Source organism: Amyelois transitella, chromosome 16 (genome assembly GCF_032362555.1).
Source record: "Amyelois transitella isolate CPQ chromosome 16, ilAmyTran1.1, whole genome shotgun sequence".
In the NCBI taxonomy this organism is placed as follows: Eukaryota; Metazoa; Arthropoda; class Insecta; order Lepidoptera; family Pyralidae; genus Amyelois; species Amyelois transitella.
The window spans coordinates 8,161,180-8,181,485 of NC_083519.1; the positions used below are offsets into that span (position 1 = coordinate 8,161,180).

The following is a 20,306-nucleotide window of genomic DNA, read 5'->3' on the forward strand; positions in this document are numbered from 1 at the left end:
ATCGGGCACATTATTGATTCAACCACTGACGCTCTAGTAAATAAATTAACGTTAATTATCCCAAACTCGGTAAGTAATATATTCTACAAGTTATGATTTAAAAAAGGCTTCTTAAAACTCATCAAAACTGTGATACTTATAATTAAAACTAACATTTTTACCAATATAGATAACTTAAAAATGCATTAACAGAACACTTACCTATTGCCTCTTACAATATGTATATACTACCCCCCACAAACTTCGACAACCTTATAATTATAAGTCGTGGTTCCATCACAGCCGAATCGATCAAAACTATATAGGGAGACTGGGGATACTTGATCCCCAGGGAGACTTGATCCCTTGTCAATAAATCGATAAGCACACGGTATTTTTATTTTAAAGACTGGCAATACTGTTGTTTTCACTCATTGTCTATGACTGAACGTAAATTTGATGGTTCACAATTGACAACTTCAGAGCAGTGGTGCCATTTTGTTTTCGCCAGGTGAAAATATTTTTCTGTGAGTATTTAAATCATTATCTATAGTTATTACTAATTATAAATTAGTAACCACATTCTAAAGACTAGAAAAGTTGTTAATTGAAGTTTGTATTGATGGGGTTTTCATCTAATTACCGCTTTATTTCTTTAACAAAAATTTGGTTTTTGAAAAAAATCAGTTCCGGGTACACTTGATCCCTGCGAGCGCGGGGAGAGTTGATCCCGGGATCAAGTGTCCCCTATATTTGGTTAGGTATAATTAGCTCAGTATTTTTACTTGTTTTATATGGAAGAAAAATATTAACGTATATTACGTATAAAGAGGGTGCTAAGAAAGGCATATCCATAGACAAAACAAAACTTGAATTAGCGGTTAAAGAGATTTTGAAAGGAAATACTATCAACGGAATTGCAAAACTTTATGATGTGCCTTCGATGACACTAAGAAGATACGCCAGGAAACAACCAAACAACGACAGCCAGATGTTAAATTTCCCTATAATGATGTAAATCGTTGCGATAATAAAAATAAGACAAAAAGTTTTAGTAGGTACACATTTAGTAAGGATTGTGATTATTAAGACTCAAATTATCTTTAAGTAAACACATAGAGGTATAAAATAATATAACAATTGTAAGTGTTGATTTTTGTTATGTTTATATGATTAAATAAACAATTTTTATATTGTAAAATGCATTATTATTATTTTATAATGACGTAGGTACACTTGTTCCCCTATAATCAAATCTAACCTACACAGGGATCAAGTCTCCCAGCATAGGGGACACTTGATCCTTTTGTAATGTCATAGTAAATTTTAAAAAAAAGTACTTATTATTATTTAATTCCATAATCTGATAATGTACAAAGTAAGATGAATAGTTTTTCTAGGAAGTCACCAAAAATTTTCTGAAAGCCATTACTATAGACTAAGATATGAGCAATAAACTAAAATGGGGATCAAGTGTCCCCAGTCTCCCCTACTGACCGAATTACCTTGAATTATGTAATTAGATCAGTTGATATTGTGATAGTTCAACCAAATATGATTATCTGCTAACTTTTCAAACCAGATATTTAAGAACAAAATGTCCGTTTGCCTATTTATTGCTCGGCATATCGATAACCAACTATTTCAACTTTATTTTTTTTTCTGTCCATATATAACCGATTTTCATAAAAAAAATTCTGTTTAAAAATTCTCACTGAAAAATCTAAAGTACACATAAATAAAATCACGCATCTTACATCATCTACATCTATCCACTTGCCACGCACACATCCACTTGCATAATTCTTTCGCTTCATTCACATTCATAACTCACTTCATGCAAGCTCGACCATTATTATTATGAAGGCTAATTTTCAAAATATTTATTCCGCTATTAAATTGGAGTAATGACGATTGATGACTTTGGAACTAATAATATTGCCATCTTCGTCGACGTCGCACATTGTAATCTCGACCGCATTCTTATCGTCTTCAGGTTCAAATTTCATTTTCCCCTCGCATTCACTACCGCCATTTTCTTCGCTATTTTTCAAAGTTATTTCGATACGTTTAGGCGTAGTTTCCGTTGCTTCGGCGATTTCCTACAAATAAAGTATAATGTTTTAGAATCAGTAAAGAGCAGAGGTTGACTGGCACAAGCATTATTTGACCTAACAATCATAAATTAATACATTATTTCATTTTATACATACATACATATAAACTTGGGATTCTTCTTTTAGGCGACGAGCTAGCAACCTGTCACTATATCTTAATCTCAATTCTTTCATTAAGCTAAACAGCTGAACGTGGCCTGTCAGTCTTTCAAGACTGCTGGCCCAGTCTACTCCGCAATTAATAAAGAACTTTTATTAAACAAACACGAGCACAAATTAAAAACTTACAATTACGTTAAAATTAAAATCAATAGGTACAAAACTTAGTTCACAAAACAGTATAAAAGTACAAATCATCATTGTACATATCAGACAGAGGTATCTAAATAAGAACACAATACCTTGACTTTGAATTCCAAATTGTTTTGCAACGACTCCTTCGGGCCACTGTATCCGTCCACAATCTTCTCTGAAACGTCTAGAAACTCGTATCTTGTCGTCGTAAGTCTGTACATACCGTCCTCGCTTATTTGGTATCTGTAAATAAAATCAACTTAAGTTTCTCACCTATCACTCTATTTAATTTGTCAAAAAAATTACAGCTGAATGAGGCCTTTCACTCTTTTCAAGACTGTTGGCTCTGTCTACACCTCAAGAGATACAGACATGATAATATGAGTCTAACAACAGCGCCATCTAATTAATTTCTGTAGGAGTGGACATGCAATGTGGTTTCACCGCGTTGAAGTTCCATCGTATCGCGCTAGATGGCGCTATTCAATGTTTTTACCGATTGTTTTATCATATGTGTTTTGATGTACGTACTATAAACGTGGAGACGACGAACCCACGCCTATTTTATATTGCCGCCTAATACCGAAAAACCCAAAAAAGTGCATTCAGGCATTTCTTAAATATGTATGTATGGAATGAAATTAATCCTTCTAGAAAACAATGAGATAACAAAACTCAAAACTGTGAATACATCAATAAGTTATCGAACTACAGTTTAAAGCTATAAGGGTTATCTTCCATTACACTAGATTGCATCTGTAAAAATATACATTTCCTTGCATTCCGTGTGATGCGGATCAATTCAAAACTTTGCTATATAGGTATACAAAGCAACAAACAAAAACTCTGTCTACTCTGTACTGACTACTTAAAGGAATAAAGACGTGATTATATTTATATATATGTAAACTCACCTAAACCTGCTATGTCCGAAAGGCCACTGCGCACCATGAACTTTAACCAAATGCGTCGTCAGCCTCTCGCCCCTTGAGAAAATCTTCATCGTCTCCTTGGGGCACATGTGACAAGCGTACTTCTTCGCCACTTTGGGCTTCTTCTTAATTTCCTCTTCGGAATCATCAGACATAGACTCGCTGCCTTTGGCTTTTTTCTCGCGACGTCTCTTGCGTGTGTGCGTTTCTATGTGCTTCTTTAGGTCCCATTTCATTACTGCCCTGCAATTTTATTACATTATATATTAGTTATATGTATTCGACCGCCTTTATAAAAATTTTGGTTCTCAGTTTGATGGACAAACATACATGCATACATGTATGTTTGTCCTAAAAGACGACAAAGGGATAGGCTTATAAACTTGGGATTCTTTTTTAGGCGATGGGCTAGCAACCTGTCACTATTCGAATCTTAATTCTATCATTAAGCCAAATAGCTGAACGTGGCCATTCATTTCAAGACTGTTGGCTCTGTCTACCCCGCAAGGGATATAGACGTGACCATATGTATGTAAGATATAATTAAAAATATGTGTATATGTGGCTTAATTATCAAGTTGCAAAAATGCTTCCGTGATTGAAATTAAAAATCATTTAATTTTGACCCTCTAGTCGCTTGTCCCTAATCATGCACCATAGTTGAGGTATTCAGAATGCTATCGTGTTCACACATGATGCGTCCCAAATTGCGAACTTGGTGTGGGGAGACATTAGTAGTAATTACTTTATCTAAGACATACCAGCCTTTACCTACTAATGTAAAGGGTACTGTGACATTTCGAGTTGCAAACTGTACCATGTGACCATATATATGTATGTATAAGTAAAGGACTTTGTCTTTTCGATACTATGTATTAGTAAACAGAGGAAACTTTATTGGTTTATGTACTATAGTATAAGATAATATTAATAGGCAACCATGTAACTGTTTGTTTCCCTAATAAAGATAAAAATAAAAAAATAAAAATAAAAGGACACACGCACTTGTACTCGCAGTGCGGGCAGGCGTGCGTGCGGCCGTGCGCGGCGGGCAGGTGGCGGTAGCGCGCGTGCTGCGCCAGCGCGGCGGCGGACGGCGCCGACATGTCGCACAGCGCGCACGCGTACGCCGAGATGTGCTGGCGCGCGTGCAGCCGCAGCAGGTACTCGCTGGCGTGCGCCGCGCCGCACACAGAGCACGTCAGCGTCGTGTTCGGGCACACGTTCTGGGTGAACAAGTAGTTAATTAATTAATGTTCAAATTCCATTCGAAATAAGAATCTTCAAGTAGGTAATTAATGTTCAAATTCCATTCGAAATAAGAATCTTCCAAATTCCATTCGAACTAAGAATCTTCAAGTAGGTAATTAATGTTCAAATTCCATTCGATATAAGAATATTCATATTTTCCGTTCCCGTGGGAATTTCGCAAAAATGTTGATGCTCCACTACACTGCTTAAGGAACGCTCGTGCCAAATTTTAGCTTCCTGCATCCGTGGGTGCAGTGGTTCCGGGTACACATTCTTTAATTCTCAATCGCTTAGCAACGCAAGAGTTTTGTATATATTGATAATCCTAACTACGCGAGATGGACTGGCGTGCGACGCGCCGCAATCTGAACATGTTACCCTCTTATGTGGATAGACGTTCTGCGCGAACGATTATATTTCAATTCAACAAAAAAATTTTTTAAATATTTCCAGATCCGGTGGAAATTTAGATATAACCTCTGTTAGTACTCGCTATGCTTTCTAAGAAAACATTTGATCTAAGTCAAAAGATATCTTTTCAGAAAATGCTGGGACTGAACGACGACAATTGGCTGGGTCCACTAGTCTTATATTTTAGAGCTAACTCCTTACACTGAAGTCAGCTAAATTTGATAATATACCTAGCTGGGTTTATTCAAACGATGGGCTAGCAACCTGTGACTATCTGAATCTCAATTCTATCATTAAACCATCTAACTGAATTAGGCTGACTTCTGGTTATGACTCTTCAAAGGAACTTGATAATTAAATATGTCACCCCTTCATGGGATAAGTCCGCCATTGCAATAACTATTTCTTGTAACTGTATAAATTCCTGTAATATTACAAACAAACAAACAAAATGTACATATTTAGTTTGTTCAACAAACAGCAGGTACCTGTCTTCTCAGATGATCGCACAGTTTCCTATTGCACGCGAAGTGTTGCCCGCAGTGGAAGCACGCTATAAGCCTCTCGCCCGTGTGTGAACGTACATGCAGAAGCAGTGTTGGTCTACGAGGAAACGTCGCACCGCACCCCGCCCACGAGCAAAGCAAGTTCTCTGAGTAACGGATGTGTATGCATAGAACATGGTCGAAAAGTGCCTGAAAAAAATAATTTTGTGTCAACTTCAAAATAAACTTTAGGGCGTCGACGGTGGTCAAAGTTGAACAAGAAAGTGTTTGTATTAAATCCCCTCAGGCCCTGTATCAAATAACTCTGACCTTGTAGCGCATCACTCTTTTTGGAGTTAAATACATTAGTACTAACCCATGTTCTTACTTCTTACTATGAAACAAGAACTTTGTAACAAAACCTGATCATTCAGGAAACTGTATGTTCCTTGGCAGAGGTCACATTGCTCTCTGTGCCGTGTGGTTCCCAGGCACCCAAAAAAGAAAAGTCCTACTCCATGTATTTCCCACGAATGTAGTAAATGGTGACTAAGGTCTACGCTTACAAACTTGGGATTCTTCTTTTAGGCGATGGGCTAGCAACCTGTCACTTTTTGAATCTCAATTCTAACAATAAGCCTATTTGCTGAACATGACCTATCAGTCTTTCAAGACTGCTGGCTCTGTCCACCATACAAGGGACATAGACGTAATCATATTATATTATTTAAGTTTAGACCACCGACACTCTTCTATCCAAAGCTCAGCAGTTGCTTCTTTGTAGACTTAATAAAAGCTTGAAAAGTAGAAGACCCACCTGTATAGAGTCAAAAGATTCCTTACACCCAAACCACAAGCAAGTATGTGGGCATTTCAATGGAGGAAGTTGATTTCGTTTTGTGGAATCTTTACGACATCGCACTAACTTCAATGTCGCCCGCGCGTTGAAACCTATAGCCATCAAGCGGGCATGATAGGCGTGGTAGTTAAGATGTCTGACCATCTCTTGGAAGTCCGAGGTTTTGTGCCCACAAATGTCCCACAGGCAAACATATTCCACTGAAATTTAAAATATTTCTTTAACTATGAAATAATAACAAATGAAAACATTTAGATTGCTAACAAAATTAAATGAATCTTCTACACCAATTTAAATGAGCAGAGTTTTTTATTTGAGAATTGTGTGCTTTACTCCAATATTTTACAATCAAATTTCGAATGGACTGAGGAATTTGTTTGTTTCAGACACATTCAGTTAGGGATGATGAGGCAAATAATCATAAAACATTTTTTTTTATTATTTACTTGCGAAAATTGATTGGTCCCACAATGCCAATTTGAGATATTTAGTTAGATAGTACTTTTCTAGGCATAAAATAATCCTTGAAAAAAGACAGTTCCTATGAAACAAATATTGATTTCCTGGAATTCCTGTGTGTAGTGAAATTTTGGAGATATTATATCGCTTTATGGGTGGAGCTGTCAGCATTTTAAAGTAATGATGAAATAAATTAATAAATAAGCATTTATTCAGATTATCATTACAATTCTTAAATTCCATTCCATAATTTGTGTTTTTGTGCATATTCTTCTGATAATCTGTTTGCCAGTTGGCAAAGACCTCCTCAAACTTTTCCATTCCTGTCTTTCTCCTGCCACTCTACCCCATGTCTTACCAGCACCCTGTCTTATAACATCATCCCATTGCTCTTGTGGCCTTCCTCTGAGTAATGAGAAATACACAATATATTAATGCCCAGTTTCATAACTTCTGCAGATGTCATTGTTATCCCATGTTAAATAAAATTGTACTTGTTTCCATATAAAATATTTTTAATTTTTTTTTCAGGGTGTAAATTTGCAACAAATAAAAACTTACCACATTCTTCTTTGCCAATCACATGTAAATCTGATGTATGTTTACGCACATGAGATTGAAAGTGGTCATAATTATCAAAGACACTACGGCAGGACTGCCACTCGCATTCATAACGCAAGTTTTCAACTCGCAGCTTCTTTAATGGCTGGAAATTAACAATGATAAAAAAAAACAATAGAGACAAACTGAAAATCCCCTTCATATTTAAAAATAGAAGAAACCTTGGGTAATGGGTCATAGAGATGCATCTTATCTTCTCTTTCTCTCTGGTCAAAGAGTTAGACAAAGATCACAGCTAGATCATATGACTTGTAAACATTTTGTGATTAACACCATTGATGGCCACTCCATCTCACTTTTGAATTTTGTTCACCACTGTTGTGCCACACAGGCCATTAAAGAAATTAAATATGTTATGTTTATGTCATAAACTTAACTAAGGATCTTCTCCAAAGAGGTGAGGATGTAAACAGAACTAATGCCAGAAGGAAGAAGATAGTCCATAACCTACTTAAGTAGTTGAGTAGGTATAATACAAACCACAACTTTAGGCTCCACTACAGATTCCTCAACTCCAGTGGGTACAGTGGCATTATCATCAGCAGCAGATAGCAAAAACTTTTTACGATCAGCATTCGTCCTTATAATAAACTCTATATCATTTTTATTAGGCACAGTTTTTGACTCGAGATTGTTTTGATTTTGAAGCCAGTCCATGCAACGCACGAGTCGAAGTTTTTGATCATGATCCTTTATTTTCAGTTTTACGTCGCCTTCCGATTTTCCCTCCATGAGAAGTCTAAAGGAACACTGAACACAGCTGATAAAGTTCTTGTTAAGCAAATAGGTAACGAAAGGGTAACCATATAATCTTCACTTATATAAAACGTGTTAGTTCAGCTCCAGTCCAGGTTAATTTTATGTTGACGAAGGAACCACAGCTGTTAGCACAAAACAACAATGTTTTGTGACCAAATACCAAAAAAAAACATAAAGTGACGTTGACGTAAGAATTTTTCTGTTGTGTTGTTGTTTCAGGGATCTGAAACCCACATGGCATACATCCATTGTTTATAGTTTCTTTAAGTCATTGATTTTTGAGCATTATAATTATAATACTTTAATACACTTTTGTTTGTATTTTATTTTTGTAAATAAAATATTCATTAATAAAAGAAATGTTTATGAAATTACATATTTAGTGTAAGTAAAAAAATCAGTGCCGTGATTAAATTTAAAGATTTAAAGAAAATATTTTACGTACACAGAAACTTAACCAATAAATAATAACAATATAGTTACACGATAGTACTCATAGCCAACCTTCTAAATAACGACAATACGCTTACTACATAATTATTAGCATTAAGCGACATTGATAACACTTTGTGGTTTATTCTACCAAGATTCAGTACCTGAAGGTTCCCCTTCAAAGATTGCGGAGGTCGAACGGTAATACTTTGAGAATATCATGATTTGCTCATATGATGTTAATATAAATGAAACATAGTCTACGGGTCTTAGGACAGTAGGCGGTTTTATGACACTTTTAAAGTGTCATAAAACCGCCTACGTCGATATGTTGCATGCGACTGAGCAAGTGTTCGTTTTTCAGACTATATAGTGTAAATAGCGAGCAGTCTAGTTAGACTCTCAGACAGTCTTAGGTATCGCTTGCTGAAAAACAAAAAGTTTGCTGAAAAATGAATAGTGTGTAAGGGGTCTGAGTAATTTGACGTTTTAATTTGCTTGTTTGTCAACGTCAAGTCAATTTTATTTTAAAAACGTGCGTGCAAGGTCAGGCGCGTCCTCGTTGAAAAAGACCGTGAATTTGTGGTGATATTGATAGGTACGTATCGTATTGTACGTATTTAAAAACACAGCATCACTTGTACGGCTTGTATCCACGTTGTCGCGACTGTATCTCTTATCGCTATTTGAAAATTATAAGTAGTTTATAATTACAGCACAGTTATCGCGTGACGGTCGAGAGGTCGTATCGTGTGAGCTCTTGTGCGAATGAAATCAACAGTAACACTAGAGAAAGTAGTGAATAAATTAGACAATCCTGCTCTACCTTTAACCACCAGGATGCCAAATATCAAAGTTTTCAGCGGTAGCTCGCACCCAGACCTCGCGCAAAAAATTGTTGATCGCCTCGGCATCGACTTGGGCAAAGTGGTGACAAAAAAATTTAGCAACATGGAAACATGTGTTGAAATCGGCGAGTCCGTACGTGGGGAAGATGTTTATATTGTGCAGAGCGGCAGTGGTGAGATCAATGACAATTTGATGGAGCTCCTAATCATGATTAATGCTTGCAAAATTGCGTCGGCGTCTCGGGTTACAGCTGTTATTCCTTGCTTCCCGTATGCCCGACAAGACAAAAAGGATAAGAGTCGAGCCCCAATCACTGCGAAGCTTGTCGCCAATATATTATCAGTCTCTGGTGCAGATCATATCATCACTATGGATCTTCATGCTTCACAAATTCAAGGATTCTTTGACATTCCTGTGGATAACCTCTTTGCTGAGCCGGCTGTATTGAAATGGATTAAAGAGAACATTCCTGACTGGAAAACTAGCATAGTTGTATCTCCTGATGCTGGTGGTGCCAAGAGAGTTACTTCTATTGCTGATAGACTCAATGTGGAGTTTGCTTTGATTCACAAAGAAAGGAAAAAGGCTAATGAAGTCGCATCTATGGTTTTGGTGGGTGATGTAAAGGACCGCACTGCCATTTTAGTAGATGATATGGCTGATACTTGCGGCACAATCTGCCATGCTGCCGAAAAGCTTATAGAAGCTGGTGCTATAAAAGTCTATGCTATATTAACTCATGGTATTTTCTCTGGACCGGCAATATCAAGGATCAACAATGCGTGTTTGGAGGCTGTGGTTGTTACAAACACAATACCTCAAGAAAGGCACATGCAGGAATGTCCTAAAATTCAGTGCATTGATGTGTCTATGATGTTAGCTGAAGCTGTAAGGCGTACCCACAATGGCGAGTCAGTCTCGTACCTATTCTCTAATGTTCCATATTAGTTTTACGTATTTTAAGGTTAGGTCTTGTAGGTTCTTGCAACATTTTGAAAATTCTTATCAAAACTAAATTTTTTTATTTTTATTAACATTTAAAAGAGTTAATGAGATTTACGTTAACTGGTGATATTTTGTTGGAAGCCTAGAGAGTTGATATTGAATGTTTTAGTTTAGATTTAGTTTTAAATTTGTTGAATAGTGGCCTAAAGCTATTCTGACTGGTAAAATCTCATATATTGGCAATTATACCCTTTGATCATGAGACAGTCATATTTGACTGAGCAACTGTTGTTTTTTTATTATTATTCATATCTAAAGGGTCATTGGTTAATTCGATAAGTTCAGTAACTCTTTAAGATATTGAGTTACTTAAACAACATGTAGTACATTCATAGTCATCAATAAAGTACCAATCAGGAAAATGCATTTACTCTGGCAGTATATTTTATAATTTTTTCCATTATTCATTGTAACAGTTGCTGTAATGGATTTTTAAGAATGAATTTTAGTTGATAATCATAAAAGACAAGATATCTTAAATGCCATACTTTTGTTTGTTTCATCACTTGAGAAAAGATTGTAGGTCAATTTTAATCTTCAATACTGATGTACCTAATTGTTTTATTTTACTCCATCTATTATTGGGAATGCTGATTCTCTGGATCAAAAAGTAAAGTACTTATGTATTTTTGTCTTGTAATTAAGTTTTTTTTTTTTCACTAGTGATGAAAGAAGCTCTTTTAATATTTTTTTTGGCATAACATAGTTTAATTTTTATAGTTTTAGAGTCAATTGATGACATTTATTTTTTGTATCATGAATAGATGTAGGTATATTGCATATGTTGTGGCCTTTATATTTCCCCACAGGGAAGTAAATTTCAAAATTGTATATTATGCTTAAATTCTTCAATATTAAACTTTGATAAATTTATCCAATGTATAAATTCGCAATCGTGTTATTTTTATTGGCAATCGACGTCTTATAAGATCAAAATTATTTCCTTAATTGATGAACTAACTATATATGTATATTTGGTCTGTATACCTACTTTTAAGCATTAATAAAAAATTCTTCATATTCACACATCTTATTTTTATTTAAGAAGCTATAAACTTTTTTTTATCTCATTCAATACACATTTAGTAGGGTCCTGAAACATATTCTGTGTTTGCATAAGATGAAGCGAGAGAAGTAGGTATGCAGGGATCGTGGTAAGCTGACATATGTAGTCTATCTTATCGCAGCGGGAAGGTGGTGTGATCGTAGAAATCAATTAATAATCTTCCCCCTAGCTTTAAGTCTCGATTGTATACTCGCCACCGTGGAGAGGAGCCCGGGGTATGCTTTTGACCATGGATCCTGGATTGGGGGAGTCGGAGTTTTTACACGAAGCGACTTCCGTCTGACATCCGCAACCTTTGCAGGGGAATCCAACCCGTATTGGATCGATCATGGTTAAACATCCAGTTGTTTGAATGCGCAGGTTTCCTTACGATGTTTTTCCTCACCGTAAGAGCATCAGTTAGTATTCAAACTAATGTACAGAACTTCGAAAATAGTCATTGGTATGGTAATGGCCGAGGTGGGATTCGAACCTGTCCCCTTTTTGCGCTACACGCATTTTAACTGTGCACCTTACCGATTCGGCTACCGACGCTCTAGAAATCGATATTAGTCTTATATGGTCTTGTGATCGTTGCCTATATGAGATCTCCCTTCACGATATACCTGTAATAGGTACAAGACACATACGCCATTAAAACTTCACATGTTGGCTATGCAGAAATTTCGGAATAATTCTGAGCTTGGTGGAACCCGGGTTCGACTGCCCACTATGCAGGAGAGGAGTGTAGGTACCTATTGCAATACAATCAATTTAACGTGTGAAACGCGTTGGCACAGACTCATGAGCCAGGAAATGTGGGACTCAGTACAGGTAGGTATATATCTTTCACAATCACCATCTTCCATGAGGTAATCCCGGTAGCGAATCAAAAAGGGGGTAAGTCAGGTTGTAGGTACACGAATCGATGCGACTCCTGAATGTGCATGTTTCTTCACGATATTTTTCCTCAAAATAGAGCATCGATAAACAATCGAACTGAAAAATTGGCATTGGTACTTAATGGCTGCGGAAGGATTACCGATGCTTATTAATTTTTTTTTCGATATAAGTAGGTACTTAGATGTACAAATATTTTACATAGTTACAGTTTTTTTATGCTCAATAGGTACCTACTTACAGATAAAAAGCTGTTTGTTCAAGCTCGCGCGACAATCTTAACGGCACATTTTTTTTGGCTAAGTGCCCACAACCTATAGTGTTATCTGTACAATTGAAGATTTTTCATGTAACTTGTTGATATACAGACAGTAGATATAAATAGAATGGAAGTATTTATATTAGGTAAAACAAATAATGTTACGCTTTTATTTGGTTTAAACACGTGCAAGCGTTGCATAATACCTATAGTTTTATCATTAGTCCTAATCGATTTTCATAAAAGGTTAGGCTATCGAAATTTTCAAAGCTATTGCCTGGAGTTCTTCTTTCGCCGCAGCAATTTATTCGATTATTTTCTTGTGGAAGTATCGAACTAATTAAAAGGACCAAGTTTAGTTACTTTTTTTATACATACCTACCTATTCGGATCGGATTTCTATACCTACGTGACGATAGATTAATTGATGAGCGTAAGGGACGCGAAAAATATATAGACTCAAAGCAAGTGATACCGTCTCTGCCAAACTCTGTAAAACAAAAACAGGCGCAATAGAATATTTGTAGAAAATCTTTAATTTTGTAGGTAAGTATCCGCTGTAGAATCTGATTCTACTGAGAAATTGGCATTTCCTTTTGCAATATAATTAGGTAGGTAGCATAGAAATTTGAACCCCGTGAACGTTAGAGTTATCGCTATGCTGAAAGGATCAGATTACCTGCCTATTGAAGTCCTCAACTTAGGAATTTCTTCAAATCTTGAAGGGGACTTGTCTTATAATTTAAGATTTAAAATAAAGGAAATATTCTTAGTTATTAGAAGGTAGGTATTTTGCCTTTTTTAAAATTTAAGAGATTTTTTACCTTAGCCAAGAAAATAGAATGGAGTAAGTACCTACCTAAAAAAGATAAATAGCTAGGTATTTATTGGCAGAATTCTCAATAAATAAATAAATACGGGACAAATTACACAGATTGAGTTAGCCTCGAAGTAACTTCGAGACTTGTGTTACGAGTACAATCTCCATAGTTACATCATATCAATTTGTATCAGCTAAAACTTGACCCTTAATGTCGACGGAGCAATGATGTAAATTGTTTGTTAATAAATTGTAAAGTGCTCTCATCTACATCTGCGGTGCTCTCATTGAGTTCGATCTTCTTCGTCATTGCAAATAAATTTCTTATTTAGACGAACTTAGACTAACGAAATGAAATTGAAACGTCCTGGTGAAAGGCGAGCTTGCATGCAGAGTGATGAATGTCGAGGAACTGGCCTGTTCAATGTTAGTTGCAACTGCCGTTAGTATGATTAAGGGCCTGGGGCCGCTTTCCGATTTTTCTCTCCGCTTTGTCCAGTTTGCTATTTCTTCATATCAAAACAGACAGGAGTCGTTTCTTGCAAAACTACCTAGTTATTGTAGTTTCTCATTTCAGTTAGGTACCCTCTTGAAGAGGGCAAATTATTAGGGAGCATTTAAAAATAATCTAGGTACAGAAAATCAAAAGGTTTTTTAATTGGCAATTTTAAAGTGCAAAATATACAATGAATCAATTAAGCATTACTACTAGGTTTGTTGTCTAGCTCATGTGGCGCCATTAGGTCGAAACAAATAACCAAGTTAGGGTATGGTTATATGAAAATTTATCTTAACGACTCCCACCATCCATGCTCTTAAGAGGTGTGTCCATAATTTTTCTCCACAAATTTTAATTACGTTAAGACTACAAATACCAAGAAACTAAGTATATTTATCGTTATGTGTAATGGGTTATCACCCGTGTTCGACCCCCTATACATATTATTAACGTCATCAAGAGCAATCTCTATTATTTCTTATAATAAACAAGTTATTTACGTATTTTAATACGTAATTTAGTTAACGATTGCGTCTGTTATTTTATTTTATTGCACTTTTTATACATTCAAATCTTTATCCCTTACAGGTAGAGCCAACAGTTTCGAAAATACTGCAAGGACATGTTCAGCTCCATGGCTTAATGATGAATTTGTGATTTAGAATAAACAAATATCAACAGTGATTATAAATAGTTTTTATTGTACAATAAACCTTATTAACTATCAAATACTATCTTTTTACCTTGGAATGGTAAAATGCCTGATTTCTTTTTCTTTGCCTCCCAAGACGGATGAAGTTTCTCAGGCTTTTTGTCTTGCAACTCAATAGATTTTAATCTTGTATCATTGAAATTAGATCTTTTGTTATTATCATTGACATTTTTATCCCTGTCATTACCTCTTTTACGTGCATCTCTTTGTCTATCAAATTTATTATTCAATCTATTTGATTTCTCAACACCATTACGCCTATTGGACATGTCTGCTTTAAAACCATCACGTCTAGCTTTGCTTTTTGGAACATGTCCAAACATGATGGCTCTCCTAAGCTTTCTATTTCCTTGTTTGTGAATCTCTTTTACTTCATCAGGCAGCTTAGGTTCTGCTAATGACATATAATTCTCTCCAGTGGATGTTACAAAAAAGGGATCAACAATTTTTGTCGCATTAACTAGAATATCTTCTGAATGTTTCTTGAATTTTCTTGTAACTAGCTTTTCATTTAGATTTTTGTTTTTCTTGTTGTCCTTTGTTCTATCTTTTTTTTCTCTATGTTTTTCAGGTTTTTGTTTGTGTTGCACCACATCTGGTTGCATTGCTATACTGTTCATATTTTTTTCAATTTGTTTTATTTTGATTGCTTCTAAATCATTTTTTTCAATTTGTTTTTCAGGTTTCTGTTTGTGTAGCAACACATCTGATTTTAACATTGCTTTACTGTTTGTATTATTTTTGATTGCTTCTAAATCATTTTTTTCTGGTTCCTTTTTGTGCAGTAACAAATCTGCTTTGCTGTTCAAGTTATCATTGATTGGTTTTAAATCAACAGTTTCTGAGTTTAAACTATTATCATTGTCAGTTTCAAAATCATTATGTAGCATATTTATTTTACCATCCTCTGAATTAGCATCACTTTCATTACCACTTTCTGCATTTGAATCATCTTCATTAGTCTGTTCTTCATTATTTGATGAAGCTTCATCATTAGATATATCACTGTTATCAGAGTCCTTTATATCATCACCCATTTCATCATCTAAGACATCTCGATCACCTTCAGAATTCACAACTTCACTATTTTTACCTTTCTTCTTCTTCTTATCATATGCTTCTTTTTTAAGTTTTCTCCTTTCTTGTCTAGACATTAACAGATCTTCTATAGGAATATTAGAAAATCTGCCTCTAATGAACCTATATTTTTCTTGTAAAGATTTATGAAGTAATAATCTGGCACATGCTTTATCCTGGTCAGCTTTTGGGTTGTTTAAATATTGTTTTAGTTCCTTTGTGTGTGTCACTATAAATTTGGCCACATCTTTAGGTTTGAGTTTCTGTAATCAAATAGAAAATGTCTTAATTTTTGTCAATTTTTTTGAAGCATATATCAAAATTTTTTTAAAGCATAGACCCATTAATCAACAATTAGCTTAGGATAGTATTGAGATTCATATAATGAAGGGTTACTAGCTAAGCCTTTCTTTCAATTGAGTTTTACAATCTTTGGGTAGACAACCAGCTGATACAGACAATGTCATTTCTTTACTTCCAAACCACCATGCTGAATTTATAAATTACCACATTATAAACCAACTGATCTGAATACTACACTTTCTTTACTTCTGAAGTTGATATACCTCCCCTTACCTTAATAGCCAAAACTTCATTCACAGCAGATTCCGCTTTCCTTTTAAATTTCACCTCTACATGATCAGGAACTTTTTTCTGAGTCAAGGTTTTTGCTTTCCTAGTAAGTTTATGGATAACCTGAATTTTAGCTTGATTCAAATTCTTCTTCAGTAAAATAACCTGATAAAAAGAAATGTGTTTAGTATATAATAACACTTTATCACTAATTATTATTATAGTATTACAAACATCCCAACAGGAATTAAATTAACATATTATTATCTTCTCATGCCAGATTTAGATTTGGAATTGTAAAAGTGGTCAAGTTAGGAGTATTGTAGAGTTATGTAGATGAAGCAAAAGAAATATGCAGGAATCATAGAAAAATGAAATCTCTATGTACTCATTCGTGAAAAAAAAACATAGTTTTATGTATGTAATTGTTAGTATTGAAAGCCTTACTATATAAAGAACTATTTTTAAAGTAGGTGTATGCTTAAGTATGTATGAAAATAAAGTGAATACAATAAAATTGCACAGTGTCTGTAGTCTTAACTATTCGATAATAAATAACGCATAATTCAAGATAATCTTTCACAATATATAAAGTAAATTAATATACTATAACGTATACGAAAGGGTGCGCAGATCAGACATGTGGATACTGTTTACTACGAACCTCGTTGTTAAAGGCTTGTTTTACTGCTCCAACTTCCATTTTGGTCAACACATTTGACAAATATTGTAAAACTGTTTAATATTTAGCAAGTTCGAATTTAACACAAAACAAATTATAGAGATATTTTAACTGAATGTATGTAACACATAATATACAGATTCTAACCAAAGTTTTTCTAATCGTTAGTCGTTGCTAAACTATATAACCGTTTTGACATTGATGTTTTAGTTTTGTCTTTAATACACATTAATTTTTGCAGGCAAGGCACACAAAGCTTTCTTCTTTTTTTACAGAACTCATTACAATGCTTGATGGAATGGCTTATTGAATACAAACAAAATCCCTGTCGTTAAACCAACACAGTAAGATTTTACGCAGACCAAAAAACCAACTACGAGACACCAGATCATTCATATATTTGTATAATTAGGTGTGAATACTTTTCATAAAAACTAAAAGAAGTTGGAATGACTGTAAAGTTTTGATGTAAAGATAGAGAAATAAAATAAATAACATTGTTTTTTAATAGTTTAGAGAATCTTAAGTCTTAACTTCAATACACTGGCCACGCCACTTGCAGTGTATTTAGTGCAAGGGTACACTTGACCTTAGTTAGTTGCCGATATAAAAAAAAGAATGTCATTGTCACGTCAAAATGTCAAATCAAACTACAAACAAAAAATATTCTCTTCGATAGGATCTGTCAATCCGCAAAGTACGTATGAATTTAAAAATTATTTAATTTTAAATAATATCTGCAATCTCTATTTTTTATAAATGTTTCAGCATTTTTGTAGGCTGCCAAATAACTGTGCATTCTCTTCGTGAATATATTTTTAAATCGGTTATCTTTAAAAATTTCAGAATGGCTCCCCGCTTCGAGATTGCAGTTGGTTTAAGGAAAGGCCACAAAACCACTAAAATATCTGCAGGGAGAAAAGGAATAACAGATAAAGCTATTAAAATTCGACCAGCTAGGCTAAAGGGGGTAAATATTTTTATTTATGAACGTAAATGTTGTGATCTAGGTTATGTTTACCACATCGGTTTATTTGTCTAACTGGAAATTAATTTTTGATACCTAAACCAGTTTTATGATTCAAGTTATTGTTTCATTTATTCAAAACTAGCGACCGGCCCGGCACATTAGATATGAACCTCAGAAATCCCTCTTTCCAACATTTCAACAGTAACAAATTTTTTTTAGTAGTTTCTTGCTCTTCAGTCTATCCCTTGCCATTATAAAATTATATTGATTCTAATACAGGCAAGTTTTGTGGACCCTTCCAAATGGACTTGATTAGTAGTTTTGGCGGATACTTGGATTGTTTATCGAGTAAATTGCAATCAAACCAACATTATTATGACTTTGATGTATGAATTTAATGAAAGAAAAGTGGGTCCAAGTTTTCTAAAGCCATATTTGCCATTGTTGTTTTGTGTAAAAAAAGTTATCAAAGCAAAATTTTAGGTTAACCACTTTGTATCATACTTACACATCCAGTTGTCCGAATTTGCAGTTTTCCCTTACACTACTAATAGTGACCTTATTTCTATTTCAGCTGCAAACTAAACATTCAAAGTTTGTCCGTGACCTGGTGCGCGAGGTGGTCGGTCATGCCCAGTACGAAAAGAGGGCTATGGAATTGTTGAAGGTATGTATAATAAGTTTTTTTACTTATCAATATAAAAAGAGATTAACCAGGAGTTTTCATATAAACAACTGTTTAAACTTGACAAAGAGTTTTGTATCAACTTTTTTTTTCTATTGTTATTGTGAAACTAGTGATTACTAGTCTAATACTAAATTAATACTCTGGGTGAATCTTTTTCAATTCTGAAATGCAGTGTAATGAAAACTCAGGGACAAGAGCCCAATTTTACAAGCTTTAATAAAAGCTGTATGAATATAAGCATATAAAAATGTATATTAATGTCTTTAATCCTGAAGAGGTAGATAGAGCCGAGCAAGTGTGATAGTAATATTGAAAGAAGAATGAATGCCGGTAACATAGTGAAGGGGTTGTTGCATGCTTTTATACTTTCATACATATGGTCATGTCTATATCCCTTGTGGGGTAAACAGAGCCAACAGTCCTGAAAAGACTGACAGACCACGTTCAGCTATCTGATAGAACCTGTTAGCTAGCGGGCTAGCAACCTGTCACTATTTGAATTGAGATTCAAATAGTGACAGGTTGCTAGCCCATCGCCTTATAAATGAATCCCAAGGTAAGCCTATCCCTAAGTCGCCTTTTACAACATCCTTGGGAAAGAGATGGAGTGGTCCTATTCTTTTTTGTATTGGTGCTGGGAAGCACACGACACAATGCTTTTATAAACAGTCAGGATTTGTCTAAATTGGCTAGTGTGCTGGCGCCAACATTTATGTATGGGAGTGAATGCTGGGTGTGGCAGAAGAAGGATAAAAGTTGAATAAACATGGTGGAAATGAGAGTGCTTTGGAGTATGATAGGTGTAAAATTAGAGTGATAGGATAAGGAATCCTATGGGATTGTTGTGATGTGAAAGAAGACGTAGATGACAGGAATAGAAAACGGAATGCTTAGATGGTTTGGTCATGTTCAGAGGATGAATGAAAGCAGGTTGGCTATGCAAATATACAAAGAGAGTGAATGGGACTGTTGGAGTGGGAAGGCCTAGGTGAATTTAACTTGATCAAATCGGAGACAGTTTAGCAAAAGGTCTGGTCAGAAGTACCCAAAACAGAAAAACTTGCATAAAGACAGTTATGAATGTTGATAAAGCAAAAGAAGTGTGCAGGGATTGTGACAACTAGAAAGATGTGGTCTCTGCCATTCCCTCCAGAAAGGTTTATGTATGTATGTAGAGTCAAGACTTAGAAAGTATGTTTTTATCATCATTAACATACAGCTGAACATGGTCTTTTTGTCTTTTCAAGACTGTTGGCTCTGTCTAACCGGCAAGGGATGTAGGCGTGATTATATGTATCTATGTATCAAATCATGCCAGTAAAATGTCTTCCTAGTTTCTGTTTGAACTGAAATTTAGCAATGTATAATTCATATGACAATGCAATGATTATATAGATAGATGACCATAGAAATATAACTACCTTAATTGTTAGGTAATAAAGTTTTAAAATAAATATTTTTCAGGTGTCAAAGGACAAGCGCGCACTCAAGTTCTTGAAGCGCCGTTTGGGCACACACATCCGCGCCAAGAGGAAGCGTGAAGAACTGAGCAACGTTCTCACTCAGATGAGGAAGGCCGCCGCCCAAGCCCACCACGCCCACCATTAAGTGAAAATAAATCTGTAAAA

The 20,306-nt window shown here is 35.1% G+C and overlaps 4 protein-coding genes across 5 annotated transcripts; 2 read left to right on the forward strand and 2 right to left on the reverse strand.

Moving 5' to 3' along the window:
• Positions 1-1,710: 1,710 nt before the first annotated feature.
• Positions 1,711-8,319, reverse strand: LOC106129651 (histone H4 transcription factor). Of its 2 annotated transcripts, none has more exons than XM_013328256.2 (8): positions 7,889-8,319; positions 7,349-7,493; positions 6,287-6,528; positions 5,473-5,679; positions 4,328-4,548; positions 3,305-3,565; positions 2,498-2,633; positions 1,711-2,081 (listed from the first exon to the last, which is right to left on the reverse strand). In XM_013328256.2, exons 1-8 carry the CDS (start codon positions 8,138-8,140, stop codon positions 1,863-1,865), a joined length of 1,683 nt encoding a protein of 560 aa, XP_013183710.2. In that variant the 5' UTR covers positions 8,141-8,319; the 3' UTR covers positions 1,711-1,862. The 2 variants fall into 2 exon arrangements, with proteins under 2 accessions (XP_013183710.2, XP_013183711.2); XM_013328257.2 differs by lacking the exon at positions 7,889-8,319 and adding an exon at positions 7,015-7,192 and having other exon boundaries at positions 7,349-7,480.
• Positions 8,320-9,108: 789 nt separating this feature from the next.
• LOC106129653 (ribose-phosphate pyrophosphokinase 2) lies at positions 9,109-11,479 on the forward strand. The gene is made up of 2 exons (XM_013328258.2): positions 9,109-9,197; positions 9,316-11,479. Exon 2 carries the CDS (start codon positions 9,368-9,370, stop codon positions 10,394-10,396), a length of 1,029 nt encoding a protein of 342 aa, XP_013183712.2. The 5' UTR covers positions 9,109-9,197; positions 9,316-9,367; the 3' UTR covers positions 10,397-11,479.
• A 3,184-nt stretch (positions 11,480-14,663) lies between these two features.
• On the reverse strand, positions 14,664-17,197 carry LOC106129635 (uncharacterized). The gene is made up of 3 exons (XM_013328239.2): positions 17,003-17,197; positions 16,342-16,503; positions 14,664-16,028 (listed from the first exon to the last, which is right to left on the reverse strand). The coding sequence occupies exons 1-3, from the start codon at positions 17,039-17,041 to the stop codon at positions 14,694-14,696; spliced, it is 1,536 nt and encodes a 511-aa protein (XP_013183693.2). The 5' UTR covers positions 17,042-17,197; the 3' UTR covers positions 14,664-14,693.
• Positions 17,198-17,633: 436 nt separating this feature from the next.
• Positions 17,634-20,306, forward strand: LOC106129610 (large ribosomal subunit protein eL36). The gene is made up of 4 exons (XM_013328212.2): positions 17,634-17,717; positions 17,867-17,990; positions 18,565-18,657; positions 20,143-20,306. The coding sequence occupies exons 2-4, from the start codon at positions 17,868-17,870 to the stop codon at positions 20,284-20,286; spliced, it is 360 nt and encodes a 119-aa protein (XP_013183666.1). The 5' UTR covers positions 17,634-17,717; position 17,867; the 3' UTR covers positions 20,287-20,306.